At 36.8% G+C, this 23,267-nt stretch overlaps 1 protein-coding gene across 12 annotated transcripts in view; it reads left to right on the forward strand.

The window, feature by feature from the left end:
• The window catches only part of ATF7IP (activating transcription factor 7 interacting protein), a 75,887-nt gene that overhangs the window by 48,260 nt on the left and 4,360 nt on the right, over positions 1–23,267 (forward strand). For 10 of the 12 annotated variants that reach the window (XM_077783600.1, XM_077783604.1, XM_077783605.1 and 7 more), the window contains 3 exons: positions 324–962; positions 2,441–2,508; positions 3,915–5,873. In XM_077783600.1, the coding sequence (XP_077639726.1) occupies positions 324–962; positions 2,441–2,508; positions 3,915–5,348 (2,141 nt within the window). In that variant the 3' untranslated portion in view covers positions 5,349–5,873. Of the gene's footprint in view, positions 1–323; positions 963–2,440; positions 2,509–3,914; positions 5,874–14,410; positions 14,490–20,055; positions 20,236–21,109; positions 21,293–23,267 lie in introns of those variants that run through there. The other 2 variants (XM_021552813.3, XM_021552825.3) reach the window with 2 other exon arrangements.

Genomic DNA, 23,267 nt, shown 5'->3' on the forward strand with positions numbered 1-23,267 from the left:
ACTTCTAGCCTTTATTTGCAAAAAAGGAGTAATTATGCACTACTTCTTTCATAAAAGTATTTGGGTTGGAAGGGACCTTTAAAGACCATCTAGTCCAACCCTGCCACCATGGGCCAGGCCATCTTTCACAAGATCAAGTTGCTCAAAGCTCTGTCCAGCCTGACACTGAACACTTAAAATGATAGGGCATTCACAGTCATTATGGACAACCAGTTCCAGTGACTCACTGCCCTCATCATAAATTGTTTCCATTTGTTGTGTTGCAGTAAAACTTCCCACTTGATTCAAGTGCTTAATTTTTTTATTATTTTTTTTGTGTGTAGTGCCTGCTTCCAGTCTTGCTGCTTCTCCAGCAGTTGTCAGTGGACATCCTAAGCTTCAGACTCCAGTGTCCTCCACCAGCTCTTTGACAACAGCAGTGCTTCCCACAGCTAACACGGCTACAGTTGTAGGCACTAACCAAGTGCCCACTGGCAGCACTCAGTCAGTGTCTGTCTCATTGCAGTCTTTGCCTGTAATCCTGCATGTACCTGTGGCAGTGTCATCCCAGACTCAGCTTCTGCAAGGCCACACAGGGACTTTGGTCTCTAACCAGCCGTCAGGCAACGTGGAATTTATATCTGTACAAAACTCGTCTACAGTTGGTAGCCTTACCAAAACTACAGTGTCTTTGGCATCAACTAACACACCTAAACCAAATAACATCCCACATGTGCCCAGTCCTGGTATTCTGAGGAACTCTACAGCCAGTGCTGGGTCAATAGGCACAACATTGGCAGTACAGGCTGTTCCTACTACACATCCTGTTGCCCAGACCACAAGGACTTCTTTGCCCACAGTGGGTACTCCGGGACTTTATAATGCGACTGCCAGTCGAGCGCCCCTACAGATGAAGATTCCTCTCCCTGCATTTAGTAGTACAGCTCCTACTGAACCACCCACCATTGCAGCATCCAAGATCGGTAAGTTATGCTTGAATGTTGACAGTGGCAGAGGAAGATAGTGGTCGCAGGGAAACATAAAACCGCACTCTATAGAAAATTGTTTCTTAATGTTTTACAGAGGTGGTTCTTCTAGGTTGCGTTTCTGTTGAAATTTTCAATATAAAAATTATCTCTACAACAGATCTGTTTCAGACATTGTTGAAAGTAAACGCCCCTTGGAGTCAGCAGTGTGGCTCTGTAAGCTTTGTTTTGTTTAGAAATTCATTTATATAATTCCTAGCATGAAGTCAGAAACTCCTGTCATTAAGAACTTAGTATTTAATTTTAACACAGCCTCTCAGAATAATATGAACTACCTTTCTATGCAAAGGCATACTGAAAGTATAATTTTAACTTAATTTTCACAACACTTAAAAGTAAACAAAATGGTAGAAAAAAACAACTGAATGTGAACCTAGTTCCAAAGGAGTACACTTAAAATACTTAAATAAAGTGTCTAAATACAATAAGTGTTCAAGTAATAATAAGTAGATTAATTATTTAAAATAGTTTTTCTCAGTCTTTGGTCCTGCCCTGATGGTTGTCTGCACTTCTGATTTTACATACCTTGAAATTTTTTTATAAGAGGTCTTCCAGATTTGTAAGTGTTGAAGTTATAGCAAATGCCTCATTGGCCGAGTATAATGTTAGAAGGAACTCAAGCAGAACTTGACATCAGAACTAGTTTCATTTTGTTTTCCTGTATCTAAGTTACCTCTGCTAAAATACATGCTCTATAGAGTTAGACATTTATATTTTATAGTGACTCTTAGCTCTACAGCAAATAGAAGTGATGTAAGACAACATAAAAAGGGTTGTGACTGATGAGATACAGTGACAAAAGGAAGGACCTATGTGTCCACAGAATGTCTCATTTTATGCAGTTTCCATAGATTTACTTTATACCGTAGTAATTTCTCACCAGAATTGAACACTGATTTGGGCCAGCAGTGTTGCTGATAAGCTCTCATTAAAATTAAAAGGAATGAGTACAGAATTTGAATTTATATATTTGCATCAAATATTAAAGAAGCTTCTTAAATTCCTGGTTTAATGTTTGGTTGAGCTACAAAAGGTACTTAGTCTCCCTGCATCAGTTAAATATTTTGCAGTCTGTTTAAACATCCTTTTTTCAGTCATGCCTTTTTTTGTATGGAAATATTTAATAATTTTGTTATTTTTTAGTTGAATAGCTTATTAATATACATACAGAGGGAGGAGAGGTTGAAGTTATACTTTGTCCTCAGGCAAGGAAGTGCTCATAAGCTGCTTTTAGTATACTGTCAAACTTAAAAAGAAAGGAATGCATTAATCAAACTTGAATACTTAAAATTGAAAACTGGGGCCAGATATAAAATATGTCACATACTGAATGATTAGTGTGAAACAGATTTGAATATTGCCTTCAAATTAGTACTGATTAGATACTGCAAATGAACAATTTCTTGACCCCTCAGAAAACCAGACAAGCAGGCCGCCAACAGATACTTCGGCAAACAAGCGACCTGCTGAGGGAACAACACAGGTAGGCTGTTGATTTTCTGTATAAAATTCTAAAGTTACAATCCACAGGAGATTATTGATTATAATTAAACAATTTTAGTTTCTTTTGTGTCATCCTTTCTAATTTCTCTCAAGTTTATATTATTCTTCTTCTGATTCACTGTTACTTGCTGCGTGAGTTTCTGATAATTTTTTCAGAAGTTTTCTGATGGGATTTTTGTAGGTAGGCAAGTTGGTAAATCTTGAGCAGACTAAAAGTTGTCTGCTAAAACAGCTAGCATGCAAAGAAAAGACTTCCCAATCTTTGTCTGATAGGCTTTATATAGCTACAAATACATTATAAATTATTGCAGTACTCTCATTCCTACATTAATTCAGAAATTAAAATTTTAATTCTAATGTTTGATTCCCATATATCATGGGAGAAGAAAAAAGGAAAAGAAACCTTCTTTAGGAATAGCTACATCATGATAAAGGATAACTTGCAATACCTCTGGATTCCTTGTCTAAAATTTGTTGAACTTGCTTTGAAATTTAAAGTTTAAAATAAAGCTATTTAAAATGACTCATAAATAATTTACGTTCTGTCTATAGATATTTCACAAAGCACCTCATGCTATTAACCAGAACTCATGTTATTAAAAGGAATAAAATAAATTTCTTCTAGACAACACTTCCAAATTCTTTAGTGCCTCAAGGTACACGTAATCTAAATTGTATTTCAAAGCAAGAAGAAAATATACTGGACAATATTCTGGTTTTCACTTGCTGAAAGTAATCTTGCAAAGTTAGCCACTATTTTAGAGTATAAACTATGCCTCACTCTGTCTTTCCATTAAGATAAAGAAAGGTTGTTTGGAACTTCATTTTTCAAAGATACCTGTGGATTATAGCTGTTAAAACCCCTTGTCAGTACTTGGTATGTAGGAAATCCAGTACCATAATGGATGACAGTTTTAAGGTTTAATTTTCAGTATAAGATGCATATTTTGGAATTTTTCTTCAGTTAGAGCCTGAAACCTGTAAAAAAATTTGGAAAAAGAGATTGTGTATGAAAATGGTATTTAGCAGTGAAAGATGAGCTAGGAGGAGGGAGATAAAAGACATAGGATGTTTTCTGGTTTTCTGTCTTCTGTTGTGTAGTATATGTTCTAGGTTTGGTTTCCGTGAAATCAGTTAAAGCATGTGTAATGCCATGGTTAAAAAAGAAGGACGTGCTGCATTTTAATTGGCTAGTGAGGTATGGAATTGACATGCCATTCATTTGAAAAATCCAGTTAATGCCACCTGCTTTTTGTTACGTAAAATCCAAAATATTATGTATTACTCCACACTTCGCAGCTCTCAGATCATAAAGTAGTTCGCTGTGTGCCGTATACTTGTGGCATATTTGATGGTACAACTTTGATCAATTGTTTCGAAAAGCAGTTGAAACAGGAAGAGACTCCATCAGAAAATAAAGAAGCAGCACAGACGAATTTTAACTTCCCTGAGGATGTCCTCTTTGGCTTGGAGGAAGATGAAGAGGATGCTAAGAGCATCAAAAACACCCACAAGCAGACTGGCTGGGCAGCTAACCTATTAAAACAGTGGCTGGCCAAAAATGGCAAGGATCCTAGCTTTGAATTGGTCCCAGTAAGTGAACTCAATGATATCTTAAGAGAGTTTTATTACACAATAAGAAATCATGATGGAAATACCTACAGTGTGGCAAGCTACAAGTCAATGCGCGCTGGCTTAAACCGGCATCTCAAAATGCCACCTTATAATCGTCAGATATGCTTAATGAAGGACAAAGAGTTTGCCAGTGCAAACATGGTGTTCATGAGTGTGCTGAAGATGCTGCGCATGCAGGGAAAGGATGAGACTCACCACCATCCTCCTATAGCTGCTGAAGACTTGCGTAAGATTAAGCAATCTGGTGTGCTGGGTTTGCACAGTCCCCTGGCACTCGTCAACAAGGTGTGGTTTGATTTGCAGTTGCATTTTGCCAAGCGAGGGAGGGAAATTCTAAGAGATCTGGCTCCGGATGCATTTGTTGTTGAGAAGGACAAGAATGGACGTCGATATGCTATGTTTAGATATCCTGGCAAAGGCAAAAATGGAGAAGATCCTCAAAAAATGGGTAAAATGTATGATATGCCTGGGGACCCAAACTGTCCTGTATTTTCCTTGGAACTTTATTTGTCCAAGTTGCCTCCAGAACCCCCTGCCTTTTACCTGCACCCTCTAAAGCTAACGTCAGAGCAAATGCAAGAACAGCCTGTCTGGTACAAAAGAGAACCAATGGGTGTGAACTACCTGGGTACCATGATGCCCAGGATAAGTGTGGCAGCCAGGCTCTCTCAGCGGTACACCAATCATTCTCTCAGAACTACTACCATCCAGCTACTCTGTGAAGCAGGATTGGGGCCTAGGGAAATAATGGCAGTGACAGGCCATCGCTCCGAGTCTGCAATTAGGCACTACTGGGGATCTGCAGAGGTTCACTACAGGGCCTGGTCAGATATAATGGAAAATAATGCCCCCAGTTATCGATCTAGCAAGATCCCAAATGAAGCGATAAAAGAATCAGTATCTGGTGCATCCACCTCATCTGTAAAACATGCTGTTCTAGAACAAAACAAAATTTTATTCCCTACAAAATCTGTGGTGCCACCTGGCACTAACTCTGTGGCTTTAGTCCCTGAGGGACACCCAGCTATGAACTGCAAAAGCCCAGTCCTGTTGAACCACAGTTTGTCCAAAGTGTTTCTCCCCAACAGCATGACCAGTGGGAACCTAACTGCCAGTCCCCTTCAAGGCTGTTGTAGCAAACCTGTCTTTATAAAGCGTGTGATAAAACAAGAACCCATGACTTAATGGTTCTGTAATAGAACTGATTTTAGATTAATTGCTAAGATGGAAAAATTATCAGATTTGGCTTTTTACTTGGTCTACAAAGGAATTTCCTTATGGTCTAATTCAGCAAGAAATATCCTGTTCGCACTCAAGATGTGAGCTATGGAGCAGAAATTTAAACTGAGCAGTGCTTGGAGTTTGTGTGACTTTTTATGGCAGCTGGGATTCTTCCAAGTGGATGAGCAGTTATTTAAAAAACATTAAAGGGAGCTATTGATTTGCACTTAGCTGAAGATATGCTTTCTTCACTAAGAGTGTGGCTTTTATATTTTGTGAAGAGTGTTATTTATCATACCATTTTGTGACTGCTGGCACTAATGTAGCATCTTACAAATCAAATACTTGATTACTGAAGAGCACCAAGAAAGTAAAAGCTGAATGAAATAGACACAGATGCACTACAAATATATACGTGCACATGAAAACACCTGGAATTGCTTAACCGCTGTCACCCTCTGTTCAGATTGTTATCAGACCTACCAGAGGACCATGCCTTTGTTTCTTTTTTTTTTTTTAAGCCTCCTTCTAAATTGATTTTCTCTGTGAGCTGCAGATTGCATTGCAGGTCTTTCCTTTTCCTATTTAATATTTTTGGCTTAAGATTCCAGTCATGCTGTTCTCCAAGGGCACTATTGATACGTGTGGTATTAAAATTGGGATCTCTTTAGTTGTGCATGAAAAGGGGAAAACATTCTCAAAAGAGCTGAAAACAATTTCTTGCTTAAATGCCAGGTTAATAGTGTTTGTGTTGTCTCTGTGCCTAACTTGTGAGAGGGAGGGGTTTTTTTTTTTGTATTTCCTCTCATCAACCCCCCCCTTCATTACATGTTACATCATCTTTGTACTTTAGTCTTTACCAGTATATATAATTCACAAGAAGTACATCTTGTTCTTCCCCACTGAACTAAATATTATTTTTGGTTTTAACTTCTTCAGGTCAGTAAACTGGTCCTGTCATTATCTTTTCCCTGAAATTTTACAGGTTAGAAATTATCAGCATAGTGGATGTGAATAATTTTCATCATATATTCTGACAGGAGATCTTCCAGTAAATAAAAATAGAAAACTGGTTATAGAATTACAGATTATGGTTGGTTCACTTTGGAAGAAGAAACAGTGTAGCATTTAACTGTTTTGCATATATTAACAATTAAATAGAAATTGCTTTGTTCTTTTCAAATGTGTGTACACAGATGCATTTCACATGGTTTATCACACTAAGGACTTTATTTAAAGTGTTGATGTTGCTCAACAATAGACAAAATAGGGAAAAGTCCCATCTGAAATGACAAACTGACCATGATAAACTCTTAATTCTGTGGAGAACTTCCTTAATAGGATAGGCTTTCAAATTTTGAATGAGATTTATCACTCTGTTATAGTGTAAGTTGATATAGACACTACGATAGTTTGCACAGAGGACTTGATGCCTGAATTTTGGCGTTTTTATCTTGGCTGATATTTACCTTTGTGGCCTTGCATTGATTATTCATACTTCGTACATCAGTTTTCCAAAGTGTAAGACCAACACAGTGCTCCATTTGCTAATGGATTATGAGAAAGGTTTTAAAAGCTCTTTAGTGATCTTAAACTCATCTATGGTTGACATAGTTGATCAGATGTAATTGTTAATGAGAAATTACTTTTACACAGTTCTGCTTCCTTAGTAGGAACGTTAATTCATGACATAAACGACTAGAGGAAAGAAAGTATGGGTCACTTTGTCAGGCCTAAAGTAGATCAATTAGAGATGGTCAAGAAAGTGATCCTTTCTATGGCAAGAAGATAAATGAAAAATGAAAAAAACAAAGGGCAAACAGTTCTCAAAATATAGGAGAACTGTGCAGTAACTTATTCTAGGATCTTTTAGGGTAACGTATAATTTGAAATTTTAGGGATTCATAGAATTAGTAACTCAGCAAAACTGGCAAAATTAATCTCTAAGTTTAATCTAAATTTCCACCAGGATGGGTATGCATTACTGCCCCCCCTAAAAAAAAATGTTTCCATCATTGTCTCAGGTAGTTGCTTTTTCCAGCATATTGACATTGAACAGAAACAAGAAAAGTGTGTTGCCAGATGATTCTGTGTTCCCTCTTGCTGCATGCTGTGGTCATACTGACCACATGCCCTGCTCTGGTTCTAACTGCATCTGGGTGACTTAGTGCAACAGCAAATTGCTGATGACTTCATTCTTCAACACAAACCTAGCTGGTGATTAAAATAGAAAAAGGGACTCTCTTGGCCAGTCTTGGCATGTGTCTCATTCTTTCTGATGATCATTTGGCTTCTAACTTGATTTCCATTCTGCTGGCTTATAATTGAGTATTTTTGAATTCTCACTTGTTAAATTCTAATTCTGTTGGCACCAACTATACAGTGTCCTCTTACTACATTCAGTTTGAACCTGATACGTCAAAGCTACTGACTGCAGTAATAATACCTTGAACGAAATGCATGTTTTGCACTTTTGTAAGGTCAGTTTTGGCTGTGAGCACAGTGATACGGGGAGCCAAGTTTCAAGTCAGTGCTGTTCATAGCAGTACAGGTTATGTATGCTGTGTGAACATAATTAATTCTGTCACAATGGACATGAATTGTACTCCTCAGTTGCAGTATCAGCAGAGAACCTCAAAACAGCAGGATAACAGTTGTTTTTTTTTCCCCCCATTATTTTTCTCCTATAAGTGAACCTGTTTGGTGAACCAACAGGTTAAATATAGTTTGTTTGTCTAAACTTAGATTTATACTTTGGCTGCAAACTTAATGCAAAATCACCAATAATCATTTAAAAATCACTTTAAAAATCCAAATATAACAAATATTCTTTGAAAGAAGTTGATCTGCTATGATTCTTGAGTTTTCTAATTAGATCTTCTAAAATAAGACTGTTTAATTTCAGTTGCTGAAAAACCGCCTAAAAAGCAAACCAACCAACCAAAAACACCCAACCTGAAAAACTGCAAAAAAAAAACCCCAACACTTAGTCAACTAAATTGATATTGACTGCTATGTTATTGATTAAATTCCATTTTCTTTGATTTAGATGATCCTAAGAACAGTGGAGAATAACTGGTTCCTTATACTTATTTCCATAAATTTAGTTTTTTTGCATATAGCTTGCATAATTCAGATTTGATGCTAGTGTTGTGAATACAGAACTTGTTTTCCTGTTAAGTTTCGAAATCTCAGCTGTTACTTTAAGGGGTACTCTAATTACTTTTTGTTTTTATGAGGTTGACATGGTATCTTAAAGTATGTTAAATTTTCTTTGCTTATATGCACCTTCTCTATACCATGTGAAGAGCTCCACTGTTGAATACCTGAAGGCATTGGAAGGATGCTTTGAAATTGAATTTGTTCTTGTGGTTGTAGCCTAGTGCCTCTGGTTATCCTGAACTGAACTGCTTCTCAGTAGTTGCTAAAATTTTCAGTATGCAGCTTGGATGTACAATTTTCTTGTATGACTGTTTCTTCTTTTCAGCCTTTCTCTCTGCTTCTTGTTCCAAAAGGAGTGGCTGCAGAGATGTGGAAGGGAACATCTTACTACTTGTCTTAGTTTTTCATCTTCAGCTTTTTTCCTGTGTACACAGAAATTTAAGAGTTGTTATTTGGTCCCAGTCATTTTACCAATGGCCATCGCAGTGCCTCGGGTCCTTGAGATGCACTTCTGAAGACATGACAAGCACCTTTACTGCACTGAGGCAAATGTTATTGTTACAGAGGCAAAGGCATTTTTAATTATATAGCAAATCTTTAGAATGGTTTAAAAGTATTTTAGTATGAATCCCAGCTATAGATACAGGATTTATATATATTATATATAATATATAAATATATCTATGGTATACTGAGAGAATCTATGAAAGCAGTTTTATTACACTGTAACATAAAGTAACAGTGAACAAATCTTAACAGGGTTTGACGTGTTGAAAATGTCTGGCATAAGTCAATCTTGAAGAATTGTTTGCATTATATTTATTAAAACACCAGGTCAGATGAATAGTCCTTTTTTTCCTGTTCCCTACTTCATGTGCAACCTATCCTCTTAAGGAGTAAATCTATTTTTTAGTCTAAATTTCATCTGCATTTCATTTTACAGCTACTATTAGTTTATTAAATAAAAGTCCACTATTGTCCTACCCATTTCCCATTGTTTCTGACATACCTTGATTTCTTTGGTTGAACTACAGTTTCATTTAAACTATTTTACTGACTATTGGAAATTCATTTGATAAAACATTAAAGTATATTTATAACTCCTATCTCATTACTCTGCAATGTGTAACAAACTGTGAGTGTCTCTTAGAATATAATGTGAGCAAAGTGTATATGTCAGCTTAAAATTTATAAGCAGCTATTAATTCTATGTTGTTGAAGCATTATTTATGAATATGTTGCCTTGCATTTCATGGTTTTGTCACTCAAAATAAACATATATAGTTATATATGTAAAATAGGCTGCTTGACTTTTGTGTCTGACCCTGGGGTTATGTTCAGGCTGTTTAAAATGCCACTAGCTCTCATCTGTGAGTTGGAACCTTTGTCTAAGACTAATTAGAAAACTAAATTATAAAGTTGTTAGCAAGACATCATGTAGCTGAATTGGATGGCCATTTTATGGAACACAGTTAAAGTAAATCCATTTTCATGTGTCTTTTTAAGTGATTCTTTCCCTGCAACCGGTTCTGTGTTGCTTAAACTATCCCCAGCTACTGAGAGCAGTTTTTAATGAGTAAATATACTTGTATATTGTAGGCTCAGATTTGTCATTTGAGACCAAAAAATTTGGGAGAGATATTAAATCTTGCTGATTATGCCATTACTCCAGGCATGGATAACAGCTTTTAAAAGCTGCAGTAAACTAATCTGAAAAGTGTTATAAATATATTTACTGTTCAGTAAGATGGCCAACACTTGCTCTTTGCACCAAAGAAATGAGAATGTACCTAATATGTAGGGGTTACTGTAACTGGTTATTAATTTTTTCCATGCTTGCATTGCTTTTGTTCTGTAGGAAGTGTAGCACAGTACCAGCTAAGGGTAAGGGGAATGGAGCAGTCGTGAATGCAACACATAAAGTGTCTGTTAAAAGTATTTTTGAGTATTACACAAATATGCAATCACACACTATCAAAACATGTATTGCAACACTGTGAAATTTTGTTTGTGTGAACTTTGCTTGGTAAACTGCTTCCTTTATTACGTTATTTTCATTTTATCTTGGTAACAGAAGACAAATATGTTTGGTACCTGGTTGAGTAGATTATCATGACATCTTTGGAAGGCTGGAATAATTACTTCAATTTTGTGGGAGTTACTGCTTTGGAAAAAATAACGGTTGAGGAGTCATAAATCTGACACTGAAACAGTCTGGCTGAAATAATCTCCAAAATCTATAAAAAAATAATTTTCACAACTGCATAAACTGTGCTTGAAGGTTGTAATTTTGCGTATAGATTACTCAAAATGAAATATTGACCTTACTATGCATACAAACACGGTATTGCCACTCTCTCTACATGTATTCCATTCCCAAGACATATTTTTAGCATCACTCCCCATAATTTAAGATTTATTTTGCTATTATATAACGCCTTGGTGCGTCATGTTTTATTGTGGTGGTGTGATGGTTCATTAATTATCTGGCTTACAACCTCCAGATTTTTTCTAATTTGTTATAGTAGAAACTATTAATAAAATTGTCTGCACTGTGTCAGTGTGCCACATGTAATCTTCAGAATTTTGGTCTTTACTACCCTGAAATAATTTTTTCACTTTGCAATGTATTTTTTCATTGTTGCGGTTTTTCCCTTTAATTTTTTTCACTTTTACGCACTGAAATGTTCCTTTATGAAAAGCAGGTGGCATTACAATCAATAACCTTGTTAATCTCTTTGTGGTGAGCTGAGCTGTGGCGTTATATAATACCAAAACTTTTTAAATCGTGTACATCATATGTGAATAGAGAAGTGCATATTTAGAACTTTCTTCAAAATACCAAGTTGTCACTTTTGGTTTTTAATTTAGTCTAATACATGTGCATATTGTTGAGCTGTTCCATTTGAGTTTTAGAGGTTTCTTTCCCAGTTTTTTACAGTAGTTTGCCATTGGCCTAAATGTTCTGTGGTGTTTTAACTGTTTCTGTCGTGAATTTCACAATTGCTGTTATGGTGGGAGGTAACTTGCAATTCTCCAGAAGAAAGTCCTTCTCTTGGCCAGTTACACTATTCAAGGTTTTTTATTAAATGACCCTGGGCAGCCAACAGGAGCTATCCAGAAGCAGTTAGGCTCTTCCTGCAGCCCACCCTAGAAGCTGCAGATCTGCAGGGCAGCCTTTGAGCAGAGCTCTGTGGAACACTCCCTGTGGTTCTCAGAGACACATTCCAGCTACCCCTGAGAGATGTTATCAATACACAGCACACTATGAAGTCCCCAGCCTCCCCAGCTAGATTCCCCTACTTCACCAACCATGCATTTCCTTCAAATGAAATTTAGGGGTACTGGAGAATCTTAAGGTAACTTGAAAAACCAAAAAGGTTGAATATTGTGTTTTCTACCTAGAGGAGCACGGTGTAGGCAGGGTTTCCCCAAACAAAACAGACTGCTCATTATGCCTGTCATAAAGGTCAGGATTTTGACTATTTGCAGCATCCACCTACTCTCATAAGAAGGAAGAGGAGTATCCATTTCTATATCATTGTGCTGGCACACACAGTTTTCAGATATTTGTAGATATCTCAAATTTGAGATTTCATTTGAGAATGAAAAGGAAATCCAGGAAGAACTGGCAAGTGGGTGTTAGAGGACTGGTCCACACTACTTCCCCATGGTGAAATGAAGCATCTTCATGATCTGAGAGAGCAACTTTATGACCTTATCCCAGATGTTGGCTAAGTTGATTTAATAAGCCTGTTTAACCAACTCAGAATTTTGGCCTTCCAGACACATCAAAATAAAGAAATGCATGCTGTGATGCTTGCTGACTTGGAAATTCAAACAACTTTCTTAATTGGCACAGTCAAGTAGGACTTCAAAACAGTTAACTGTCATACAGAGTATTTTACTAAGGATTTTTATTTCCTTGCAGAAGAAATATTAAAAGGAAATTACTTCAGACTAATGTATTTTTTAGTGGGAAGAAATTAATAGCTTGATATTTGGTTTTCTTCTTTCTCTGGTTCCTTTTAAATCTCCCTCTCCATTTATCAGTTTGCTTTCTCCTCGCAGAGAGAGCTATGGTTCAAAATACACATTGTTGGCTGGGAAGATCATCCAGTTGGAATGAAGTTCCTCTTGACTTTATGCTAATGAATTTATCATTGATTATTTTAATGTGCCATTTTCTTAAGATTCAAGTGGTTAAATCAGCTCATTGTACTAAGAAACCTAAAGCTAGAAAGTATTTTAAATAGCAACCACTTAACAGAAGAATTCTGTGGTTAATAATTCTGAAATACATTTCTCTATGTATTGGAAAGATGAGTCCCTATAGAGTCCCTTCTATCACCTGTGAACATAAGTAGTTAGATATTTCGTACTTAAATTTGGTGTTGTATTTTATTAGCAGAATTTCATCAGAACTTAAGTAAAAAACATGGTAGCATCAGAACTTAAGTAAAAAAGAAATCAGGTTGTAATAATGGATAATAAAGAGAACTGTCATGTCAGGCACTCCAAATTCAGTGTCTGATAATTGAAGCAGCTTCTACTTGCATTTAGTACTCATACAACACATCTTTTTGCCTCTCCTCAGAGTCTTGCCTGTGTTAGGATTGCTTTTAGGACTTCCTTAAAGGCTTCGTTTTTCCCAAATGAAAGGTCATAGAGCAGATATTCTCAGTGCTTAGGCTTTGTGCATCTGTCACCATCTGACTGCACAGAAAAAATCTCTAATATTCCTAGGGTATATCATGTCAGCATTTGTACAAACTATGTGGGTCTGGAAACTTACACTTTTCTCCCATGTTAACTGCTCAGATGTTTTTGATAGTTATGGTGCCTTTGTAACTCTTTGTCCTAAGGAAACTTGCTGACTCTAATCTGTAAATCTGTAGCAGTTCAGTCCAACAATAAGTAATAATCTCTTCCACAAAAGAACAACAAAAAAAAGAAACCTCAACTACTTTTTGTAGCAAGATTAAGGAAGTAGAAACTCATATAATCATGATTGTTTCCTATAAAGTGTCTTTAAAATCACAGAAATATATCAGACTTCCCCCATACTTTTCTCATCACCTAAGGGAAAACATTAGTGATCTCTGCAGTCTGACCAGCCAAGGGACAGCAGTTGATCTAGAAGATAAATCTGGTTTGCTGGTCTTCTAGGGTTTTTTGTTAAAACATATAACCTGGGCAATAGCTTAAAAGATCTCTTTATGCTCTCTAAAGGGAAGATTAAAAGTAGGTTTGTATGTAGAATAATAAATCCTAAAATTTGTCATTATGGATGAGAATACAGTAATGAAATTACTGAATACAATTGGAGTTTACTGATGGCTTTTGATGTGTTTTGTAAGCATACAAGTTCCAGCGTAGCTTTCCCTTTTTCTTAATGTGAAGTCAGTGTCTTTATAAGTACAGAGGCAAATCTGTCTCAAGATAAGTCATGCATTGGTCCTGATGACTGCTCTGTCAGAAGGTTAGATCGCTGCAGAGGAAAGGACAGATTACAACCAGATGAAAATGTTAGGAGTCATAGTTGAAATATAATTTATAACAGCAAATTGTTATGCATTTACCTATAAAACAGCAATATGCTACTTACTCATCAGGGATTTTTACTCCTTACTTACAAAGCTGAAAATACTTTTAACACTTCTTACTGCAATACGGTCATTTGGTTACTGCCCATTTTTGGAGACCATGGGATATTCGTCTGATATTACCTTCTCTTGCTCATTTCATCAGTTCCTTTCTAATAAGTATCAATTCTGAGACCTCTCCTGAATGTTAGATGTGTCCCTTTTCCACCTGTGTTCCCTGGATTTGCTTTTGCAAAACAAAGGAGTTTTGTCTTTCAGAGCGGGAAGTTCACAGGAGGTGAATCAGGAGGTGTCATTGATCTTACACTTGATGAAGAGGATGACAGCTGCTCTCAAGGTAGGTGAAAAATATTTTTCTAGCTGCAGGGATAATTGAGCTACAAGTGTTATTTCAATCTGTGAATGGCAGGAAGGAAAAAGCTTCTGTTTCTGCTTAGTGTATTTTTGTTTTGGTGTTTCAGTTAGATAGGACTCTTGTTTAAAAAATTACGTTAGGTGTTAAAGAAAAGGAATTTTGCTTACAATCCTAAATATTTTTACTACTCTGTAGCAATACTATATAGCATTAGTGCTATCTGTGCTTAAGTAACTCAGCCTTGGGGAGTAATCTGAGATGCTTGTGTTCTTGATGATCTTTTCAAAAGCTCTTACAGATGTATTTACTTTTTCTGTTTACTGATTATAATTAAAGGCTTTTTAATACTACAGTTGATATTTAGGCATTAGAGTATTACAGCTTCTAATCTTTTGTTTAGCTAATACTTTGTGTGCAAGAGTTTAAAGACCAAATGCAAACTGTTGTTTGCTTTAGGACTATATGCCAAGAGCAGAGTAAATATAGTCCTGCTCTTACGTACTTTGGCAGTCTGGATGCACTTCATCATTTAAAAGAGCACATTTCTTTTTATATAAATCTTGTGTAAATGTAGGCCAGTCTAATTATAGTTAGCATTGGATTAGTGAAGAATGATAGTACTTCACAGAAGTAATGAGTCTCTACTTAAGACCATGTATTGTGCTGTCATTCCCATTGGGAAAAAAAAAAATCATATTCCTACTATTTGAGGTAAAATTTTCATTCTGTCTGGTCTCTAAATGCCTGTCCCTGTGCTGCATTCTGAAGTCCAGCCACCAGGAAGTTTATTTCATCTGGACAGCCTTGATAGTTATTTCTCTTGCTTGTGCATTCAAGTTCTACACAAACATTCTTAATAGTTTGACTTGCTTTGCATTTTTCTTACACAAATGTAGAAAATAATTTTGGCATGTGGCAGCATTTCTTTCAGTGAGAAAGAAATCATAGAGTTATAGAATGGTTTGGGTTGGAAAGGATCTTTAAGGTGATCTCATTCCAATTCCCCTGCCATGGGCAGGGACACTTCCCACTAGACCGTGTTGCTCAAAGCCCCATCCAGCCTGGCCTTGAACAATTCCATGTGATGTTATCACTGAAAAGGGAGGTGTGAGGTATACTAGTGTTAGGGAAGCATGATGCAATTCAGATAGCTGACTGTCTGCTTTTCTTATCAGTAGAGGATATGTGGTACGTAGTGAATTGAGTATGAGCCAACAGTGTGTTCTCATTTCAATTTAAGCATTCCCCCAAACTGGCACTGGTGGAACCACAGCTGAAATAGGTTGTCTAGTTTTGGCTCCCTTTTCTTCAAGCTCAGAAGAATTGTGGTAGCACTGGAGAGGCCCCCACTGATGGGATCAGGATGGTGAAGGCCAGACAAGATCAGACCAGGGTATGTTTGGCAAAGAGCTAAGCAAGAGACATTGTAAGGGCAGACTACAGCTCCTTGGAGGATAGTTACAAAAATGACAGAGCACAACCATCTTCAGCAGTCCCAACTGATACATTAAGGGGCTGTGGCCATGAACTACAAGAAGTTCAAGTTCAGCTTGAGGAGGAAAGAAGTCAGCATAGTGCTGCACAGAGGGATGGTAGAAACTGTCATCTTGAATGTTTTTGAGATTTAGTAGGGCAAAACCACAGATCATTTGAATATGTTGCTATTGACAGTCCAGCTTCAACAAGAAACTGGACAACGAGAGGTCCTTTTCAGCCAAGATTTTGACTTGACAACCTGAGTGGCAGAATAGCTGAGGCAGTCAAGTTTTTATCACTGTCAATCTCTTCTGAGGGTTAGTTCTCAAAGAGATAAAAAGGTGGTTGCCTTGGGACTGTGCAAGCCTGTCAGGCAAGGTTAACCTCCCCAGTCCTATTTAATATTTTGTAAAAGACACCCAGCAAATAGATTAAAATGGATTTGTGGTATATTTTAAAGTAGCATGTCACAGTATTGTAATCTATTTCAACTAATATATTTCTATCTTAAAATTTTCTGAAAATAACATTTTCCAAAGACCTTTTTTCTTCCTAATTGCATTGTGTAGATGCTCACCTCACAAATGCCATAAAAGATCAATACCACAGTTGCATGTACAATTGTAAGAATGCTTCAGTAGGTAGAGGTACTACAGATTCATAGCTGTATTGCAGCTTAATTCTTCCTTAGTTTCTTTGTTGGGGCTTGAGCCAGTATCTTAAAAAATTATGCTGTGGCATATTCTGAGATTCTTTCCTCTTAGTTGTCAGGTCTCAGAATACTGTCCTTCCGTTAGGAGGAAGGTTACTGCAATACTTTTGTGCTGGGTTAGCTCCCATGTGTCTCTTCCCTGCAAAGCAGAAACCAATGCAGATTAGTTCATGTTTAGAATTGTGTGAGAAGTCAGTGCTTTTTTTCTATACACTGTAGAAACATAGGAAACCGTAATAAAAGCTTGAGTTTCACCATGCAGCGGAAACACAGCACTAGGATTTTGGAGCAAGTTTCTCAGGAATGTGTTCTGATAAAAACTTCAAGGTTAAACGGAGGAAGAGTACACTTGTAACAGCTTTTGCATGATCATAAACATCTATATACCTTCGGCCAAATATTTTTTCCGCTGTACTTCGTTTACAGCAAATGTGGAGCAGGTTTTATTTTCTCCTAGATTTACACAACCTCAGGATAGAAAATACTTTCATCATTATGATGTTTCCTGCAGGAATATTAGCTCAATACTAATTCAAGTTGAAGATCAACACTTACACAATGTTGTTGGGAACACTCCTGTTTATGTTCTTTAAAGCATTGTCACCCACATAAAAAGTAAACCTAATTCTCCTACTTGTAGCAGGTATTTAAATGGATCTTAATACCTGCTAATATGTAATAACACCTTCTGATCTGTGCAAAAATTATGAATGAAAAGGGTATATAATTTTTGAGAAACCATGTTGAGTAATCTAGATACTTTTCTGTCTGCAAGTATCTTGAAATACTTGCACTTTGGACTTTGCTGGCCTTTTTATAAAAGGATCATCAAATTATTTTGTATGAATATTGAAACAATAGATTTAGTCTAAAGCGGGTCTGTAGTCAAAGAAAGATATGTAAATGTACTCTTAAATTAAAAAATATATGTTCTGCTTTTAAATTATTTTTTATGAAAGATCATTAAATACATAATCAGTTTTTTTATTTTAGAAGATGTTTTATCTGCTTAACAAATCTGTAGTTCTCTGTATAATTTTTTCTTACTCTTGAACATGCCTGTGGCATGTTTAGTGTTCTGTAATCACCTATACCAGTTCTGAAGTAGAACACTGTTGAAACTCCTTTGTGCTATAACTGCAGTGTGATAGACTGCTTCTGGCATGGAAATGAGTCCCTCTTCTGTTTTGTGTATTAGAGTAGGAGTTTTGCTTACTTTCCAGTAGTAACAATTTCCATTTTATGCATATTTCCATAAATCACACTTTCCTGTCTCTTCTGGGTCCACATTTGTTGTGAATATGATGCTGTGTTCATTTAGTATTGGAAACTGTTCCATAATGACTCCTAAACTTACTCCTGTGCTTACTATGTACCCAGTCTTCCTTGCTTTTTTTTTTACTTAAATAGCTTTTGTGGCTTGTTTCCATTCATTTAATGAAGTCTAGTTAGTTGTCTGTCATCATTTCCTGTGGGTGGTGCAATGCTGACCTAGTTTCCAGTCACTGGAATGTCAGCAAAGCTCTTCTTGATTTGTTAAGGGTAAATGACCTTGCTCTGTGTGAAATTAAAAACAAAAGCAAAACTGGGAAAGCTCTCACATTTGTTCAGACTGTCATATTTCCGTGAACCACATTTACAGAAGTAGGATGTAAAGGTTTTTGCTTGTTGGATTGTAAGTGCATCTTCTAAGTCATGACTAAGAATGCACTGACATCATTGAAATTATTCAGTGATAGTTGAGATGTGCATCAGTCTCTAAATATTTGAAGTAAACAGATGTATACATCTCTGTAAGAATCTCCAAATTTGCAGTCGTTTGTTGAACACTGGGAAATCTCTCATAATCGTGGACAATAAAAATCACAAGGCCTATTAGTTGATCAAAGAGCAGGAAGGAACTCACCTTTTGTTTTCAAAATAAGCATCCCTTCACTGCTCTTTTTATGGACTTTGGGGGAAAACAAACCAAACAAAACACAGCATATGTTCATCCAGTGGCTTCAGTGAAGTAGCTTGGCTGTTGAGTTTACAGAAAGACAGCCTGGGCTGCAATTCATAATGTGTTTTATTCTTGAGGTCTCGAATTTGGGATATGGTCTGGGGGTGATTATGCTGGTGCTGAGTTGATAGTTGGACTAGATGATCTTTAAGCTCTCTTCCAACCTTAATGATTCTGTGATTCTGTAACTGTGTCTCAGAATCATACAGCAGTTTGTGAAGGGTACTGCTACTTCAAGCTGTTAGCAGCTAGTGTTAAACACAGCTCAGTGAGACCATCAAAATAGTCTCAAACTGCTAAAAACCCCAACACTTTGAGCTATGCTGGCATTAACCCTGTTCTTAATGCTCCGAAATCCAGTTGGTATACTTAATTGAAAATTTTAAATGCAGTCCTCACTATATTGGTACGTTTTCTCAAGAGTAAAATGAGTATTTACATATTTGTATCTTTATATTTTATGCTTTTTTACTAAATTAGTGGCTGATGTATGTACAGTTTAATTATGGTGTCAGTCTTTAAAATCTATTCATTTATCTTGTGTTTTTTAGTTCTTCAGGAGTGCTTCCTCTGTTCATTACTGCTTTAATGTCCAGATGAAAGCTTCTCAATTTTTCTTTATTCAATTTGTGTAAAGTCTTGATTAGATACAGACTTGCACTCTAATGAATATTTTATGTAGTTACAAATAAACTAAAGCAGGAAAGAGTATTGCTTTGTAAACTACTGATACAGGCAATATTTGTCAGTATCGCAAGTCATTAAGTCATGTTGAGGAGGGTGCCAATGTGATAAAACAAATTTTCTTTTTAGAGGTTTCTATAAATAATAGAACTATTTCCCTCTTTTAAAGTAAATACTGTGAAAATTCAAAATAGCAGCAAGAGGACTGACTGACAGATTGAAAGGAAAGAGTCGGCAAATAAAAATATGTAAACATCAAAGGTGGACAAGACTTACTTAGGGAAGAAAATTTGAGTACTGCAGTGCTCAGGCCTTTAAAGGTTTTAAGATTTATTTTTTTAATAACTTCTAAAGACTTTGGCACAGTGTTCCCTGGAATTCAGGCTTCCCAATTGCTCTGAAACATGCAGACTTCATGATAATAGACTAAAACATTGTGGAGAGTGTCTGGGCAGGGGAAATTGCAGTGATGAAAGTGAGGAGAATTAAATAAGTTTTCTGTAGATATGTTTGCATAAGCAAAAAAGTTCAGAGAAATGTCATGGTTCTAATATCCTCACCAGTTTGTAAATGGGAGAGGGAGGAAAGGATTGTAAAATTCTGTGATGCTTGGATCTGTGATTCAGAAATGAAAATTTGTTTGCTATTGTCTATATCTTTTGTTCGTTTTAAAGCAGATGGCAAGAAGCAGAAGCAGAACCAGAGCCAGGCACCTGTGACAGGACTGAGCATACCCACCCAGCCCTTGACTCGACCCCTGCAGCCTTTGCCACCTTTGCAGCCAAGCCCTGTGCAGCAGCCAGGTGTGCCAACAAGTGGCCCTTCCCAGACCACCATCCATGTATTACCCTCAGGTAATACGACATCACTGTGTGAGTGCAATAGCTGGTTTTTTTTTTCTTGAATTAGACTGCTGGGTGCTCTGCATTTTGCTAATCTTTTAAAGCAAATATTCAAAATGTTTGAGTCACTTAATAATCTTTTATTCTAGTCAGTTTCCCATAACATTTTTTCTTTTAAACTGATAAAGGGGAAAGAGTACTATTGATTTGGAAAGAAGTCAGGATCAATTTAATTGCATGGAGAGGAAGAAATCCTGCTAAGGAGAGTCATGGAAATTATTAAATATACTACTGTTGGTAAAAGTGAAGGAGAAGAAACCTGTACCTTCTTTAAGTAATGGGGGAAAAAACATTATCAGCATCACTCATACGTCTGTCCCTTGGAAGTGAATTCTTTTGGTAGAGGGAATGGCAAGGCTGACATTGAAGTTCTAGCCCTAGTTAAATATTACTTTGTAATGTGATTATGTTTTCCCTTTTCTAAAGAAACGTAGGTCCTCTTTTTTTTTCTTTCTTCTATTCTTTATCTGTATATGATTGCTGAAGATCAGTTGGCATTGCAATTGTCATATGACTGCTGTGTTCTGCAGACTCTTTGATGGATTTTATATTCTTCTGTTTTTACACACAAGACCTTTGCAGGGAGTTGGGGAGATATTATATTTATCTTTTCTGTTAGGAAGCTGTATATATATTGACTTGAATATTTCAGGTGAAAATACTGTTTAGGCTGTTTTCACTTTTCTTGCAGTACGCAAAGCAGACAAACAGTTTTTATTTTACATGGCTCAGATGAGTCAGTTTTCCAGAGGAGATGTGTACTCTGGAATAGGCATATGGCTTTGAGTAATGGAATTCAGGTTTAGGGTGTGTCTTTTTTTTTCAGCTTCGACAACAGTGAATGTAACTCGGCCTGTGGCTCCAGCTAACCCCAAGCTTCCTATCCCAAGAACCCCTGCTAACCATCAGGTGGTCTATACCACTATTCCTGCACCACCACCTCAGAATCCTGTAAGAGGAGCTGTCATGACCAGCCCAGGCTTAAGGCCAGTCACCCCACAGACTGGAGGTAAGGGATGATTCCTTCCATTCTTACCAGGACACAGCTTGGTATATTCTACCCGATAGATGTGGCATTTAGGTTTTTGATTTGAGTGTGTTGTTTGGTCTTTTTGCAATACTGGCTCTAGTTAGACAGTTCAGGGTTTTTTTCCGAGTTTATAGAATTGAGAAAATTCTTAGGCTACTAAGAAATTCTACTTGCAGCTATGTGAGTGAGGAAAAATTGTATTTAAGTAATCCCAGGCACTAGCTCTGCCAATTAAGCATCTGTGGTTGACATGCCCCATACTTTACAAGGCAGTGGAAGGTAACATAACAAGCGCCACTGTTCTGAGAAAGATAAAGACCATTTTTTTATTGTGGTGGAAGTTTAAAACATGTAGAAAATCATGTTTGATTTCCTGTCTAAAAGTTAGATTTCTATCAGGCATCCTAATGGAATTCCTTAACAATCTCTGATGTCCTGTGCTCAGCAAATTTCTTTCCTTTCTCAAGGCCTCAAGAGATGAAATTTCTCACCGGATGTATCAGAAATTGATAACATGCTTGAGTTTCCTTGAGATGTTGGCAAGTTCCCCTTGACTTTGCAAATGCATAACTGATACCTACTCCTAGCAGTAAACTAATTTTCTAAAATTAATAATATATGTCAAAAATAAAGAACATAAATGATATTTTGTTACAAAGTGGTGGATGTTAACTGTTTTTTTTGCTCCCCACAATTTCTACACTATGGTTATTTTAACACCTTTATGTTTAACATAAATTCCTCTGTTTTATGAAAATGCACCTACTTTAGTGATGTCCTGGTAGTGACGCTGCTACTGATGTATATTGATTTATATTATCATTGCAACAGCCTTTAGTGCCAGTAGCAGATGCTTCTTGACTAAGATCGTTGCACTTTGTCTTTGAAAAACTGACTGAGAACCCATCAAAAGTGTTTTGCAAATTGCAGTTTTGTATTTCAGCCTCAAGTGAGTAGTATCCCTACCTAGAAGTGATGCTTTGTTTGTATCTTATTAAGGCATTTCTGACCATCTTCAGTGGGTGTAATTTCCTGAGACAGAATTACACTCATACTAAACCAGAATATTTTACCAGGTTCTCATAGAGGAGAAACAGCCAGCTCAGGTGACTGTTTCTCTCACAGGAGTTTGCAGAGTTTCATCAGCTTCTTAGAGAGATTATAATAAGGAAAATATATAAAGCACCTACCCTGTGTTTAGCACTTTATAATTAAAGCATTAAAATCTAGCACTCTGAGCTCCCTGCCTCAGACTCGCAGATTACATACTTCTGACACTCATCCCCTATGGATTGTAGCTTGATGTGTGTTTATCAAGAGAAGAAATTGCTCTACAATAGCTGTGGTTTCCTGGTAATGTGTTGCTCTGTGAGCTTGTCTTTTGGGGTATTACAATACTTAGTCTTAACACAAGTGTAAAACTAGGGTATCATAGAGATTGCCTCAGATCTTGTATTTCTGGCCAGAAATGGAGGGATAACCCAGGCAATCCATAACAATGAGCAAAAGCTTTGAGTTCACAGAACATAAATGTTCCAACAGTGAATAGATAAAGTGTTACTTAAGAGAATTAGATGTGGTATGAAATGAATAAAAACTTGGTAGCGTGCAAGAGTTTTGGATATTATTTGCAAGGCTATAAAACTGTCTAGTTTATTCCTGCCAGGCAGGTCAGTTTGCTGTGGGAATGACTGAAATGGTGATGCCTGTGAGTAGTGTCCATCATGAGTCTGTTCTGGGAGAGAGGACAAGCTTCTTGGGCAGTAACGTAGCTTTTTTGTTTTCAGTGCCATCCACAGCACATCCTTCTGAGTGGGTAACATTGTGCTGCAGCAACATTTCTCTTTTCCTTTCTGAATCCCAAAATGATGTAATTGTTCTTTTCATACTTAAGCTCCCTGTATCTCCCACATTTCTTCTCCTCACCTATTTCTTTCATGCTACAAAGTGCTAA

The sequence above is a fragment of the Lonchura striata genome, chromosome 5 (genome assembly GCF_046129695.1).
Source record: "Lonchura striata isolate bLonStr1 chromosome 5, bLonStr1.mat, whole genome shotgun sequence".
In the NCBI taxonomy this organism is placed as follows: Eukaryota; Metazoa; Chordata; class Aves; order Passeriformes; family Estrildidae; genus Lonchura; species Lonchura striata.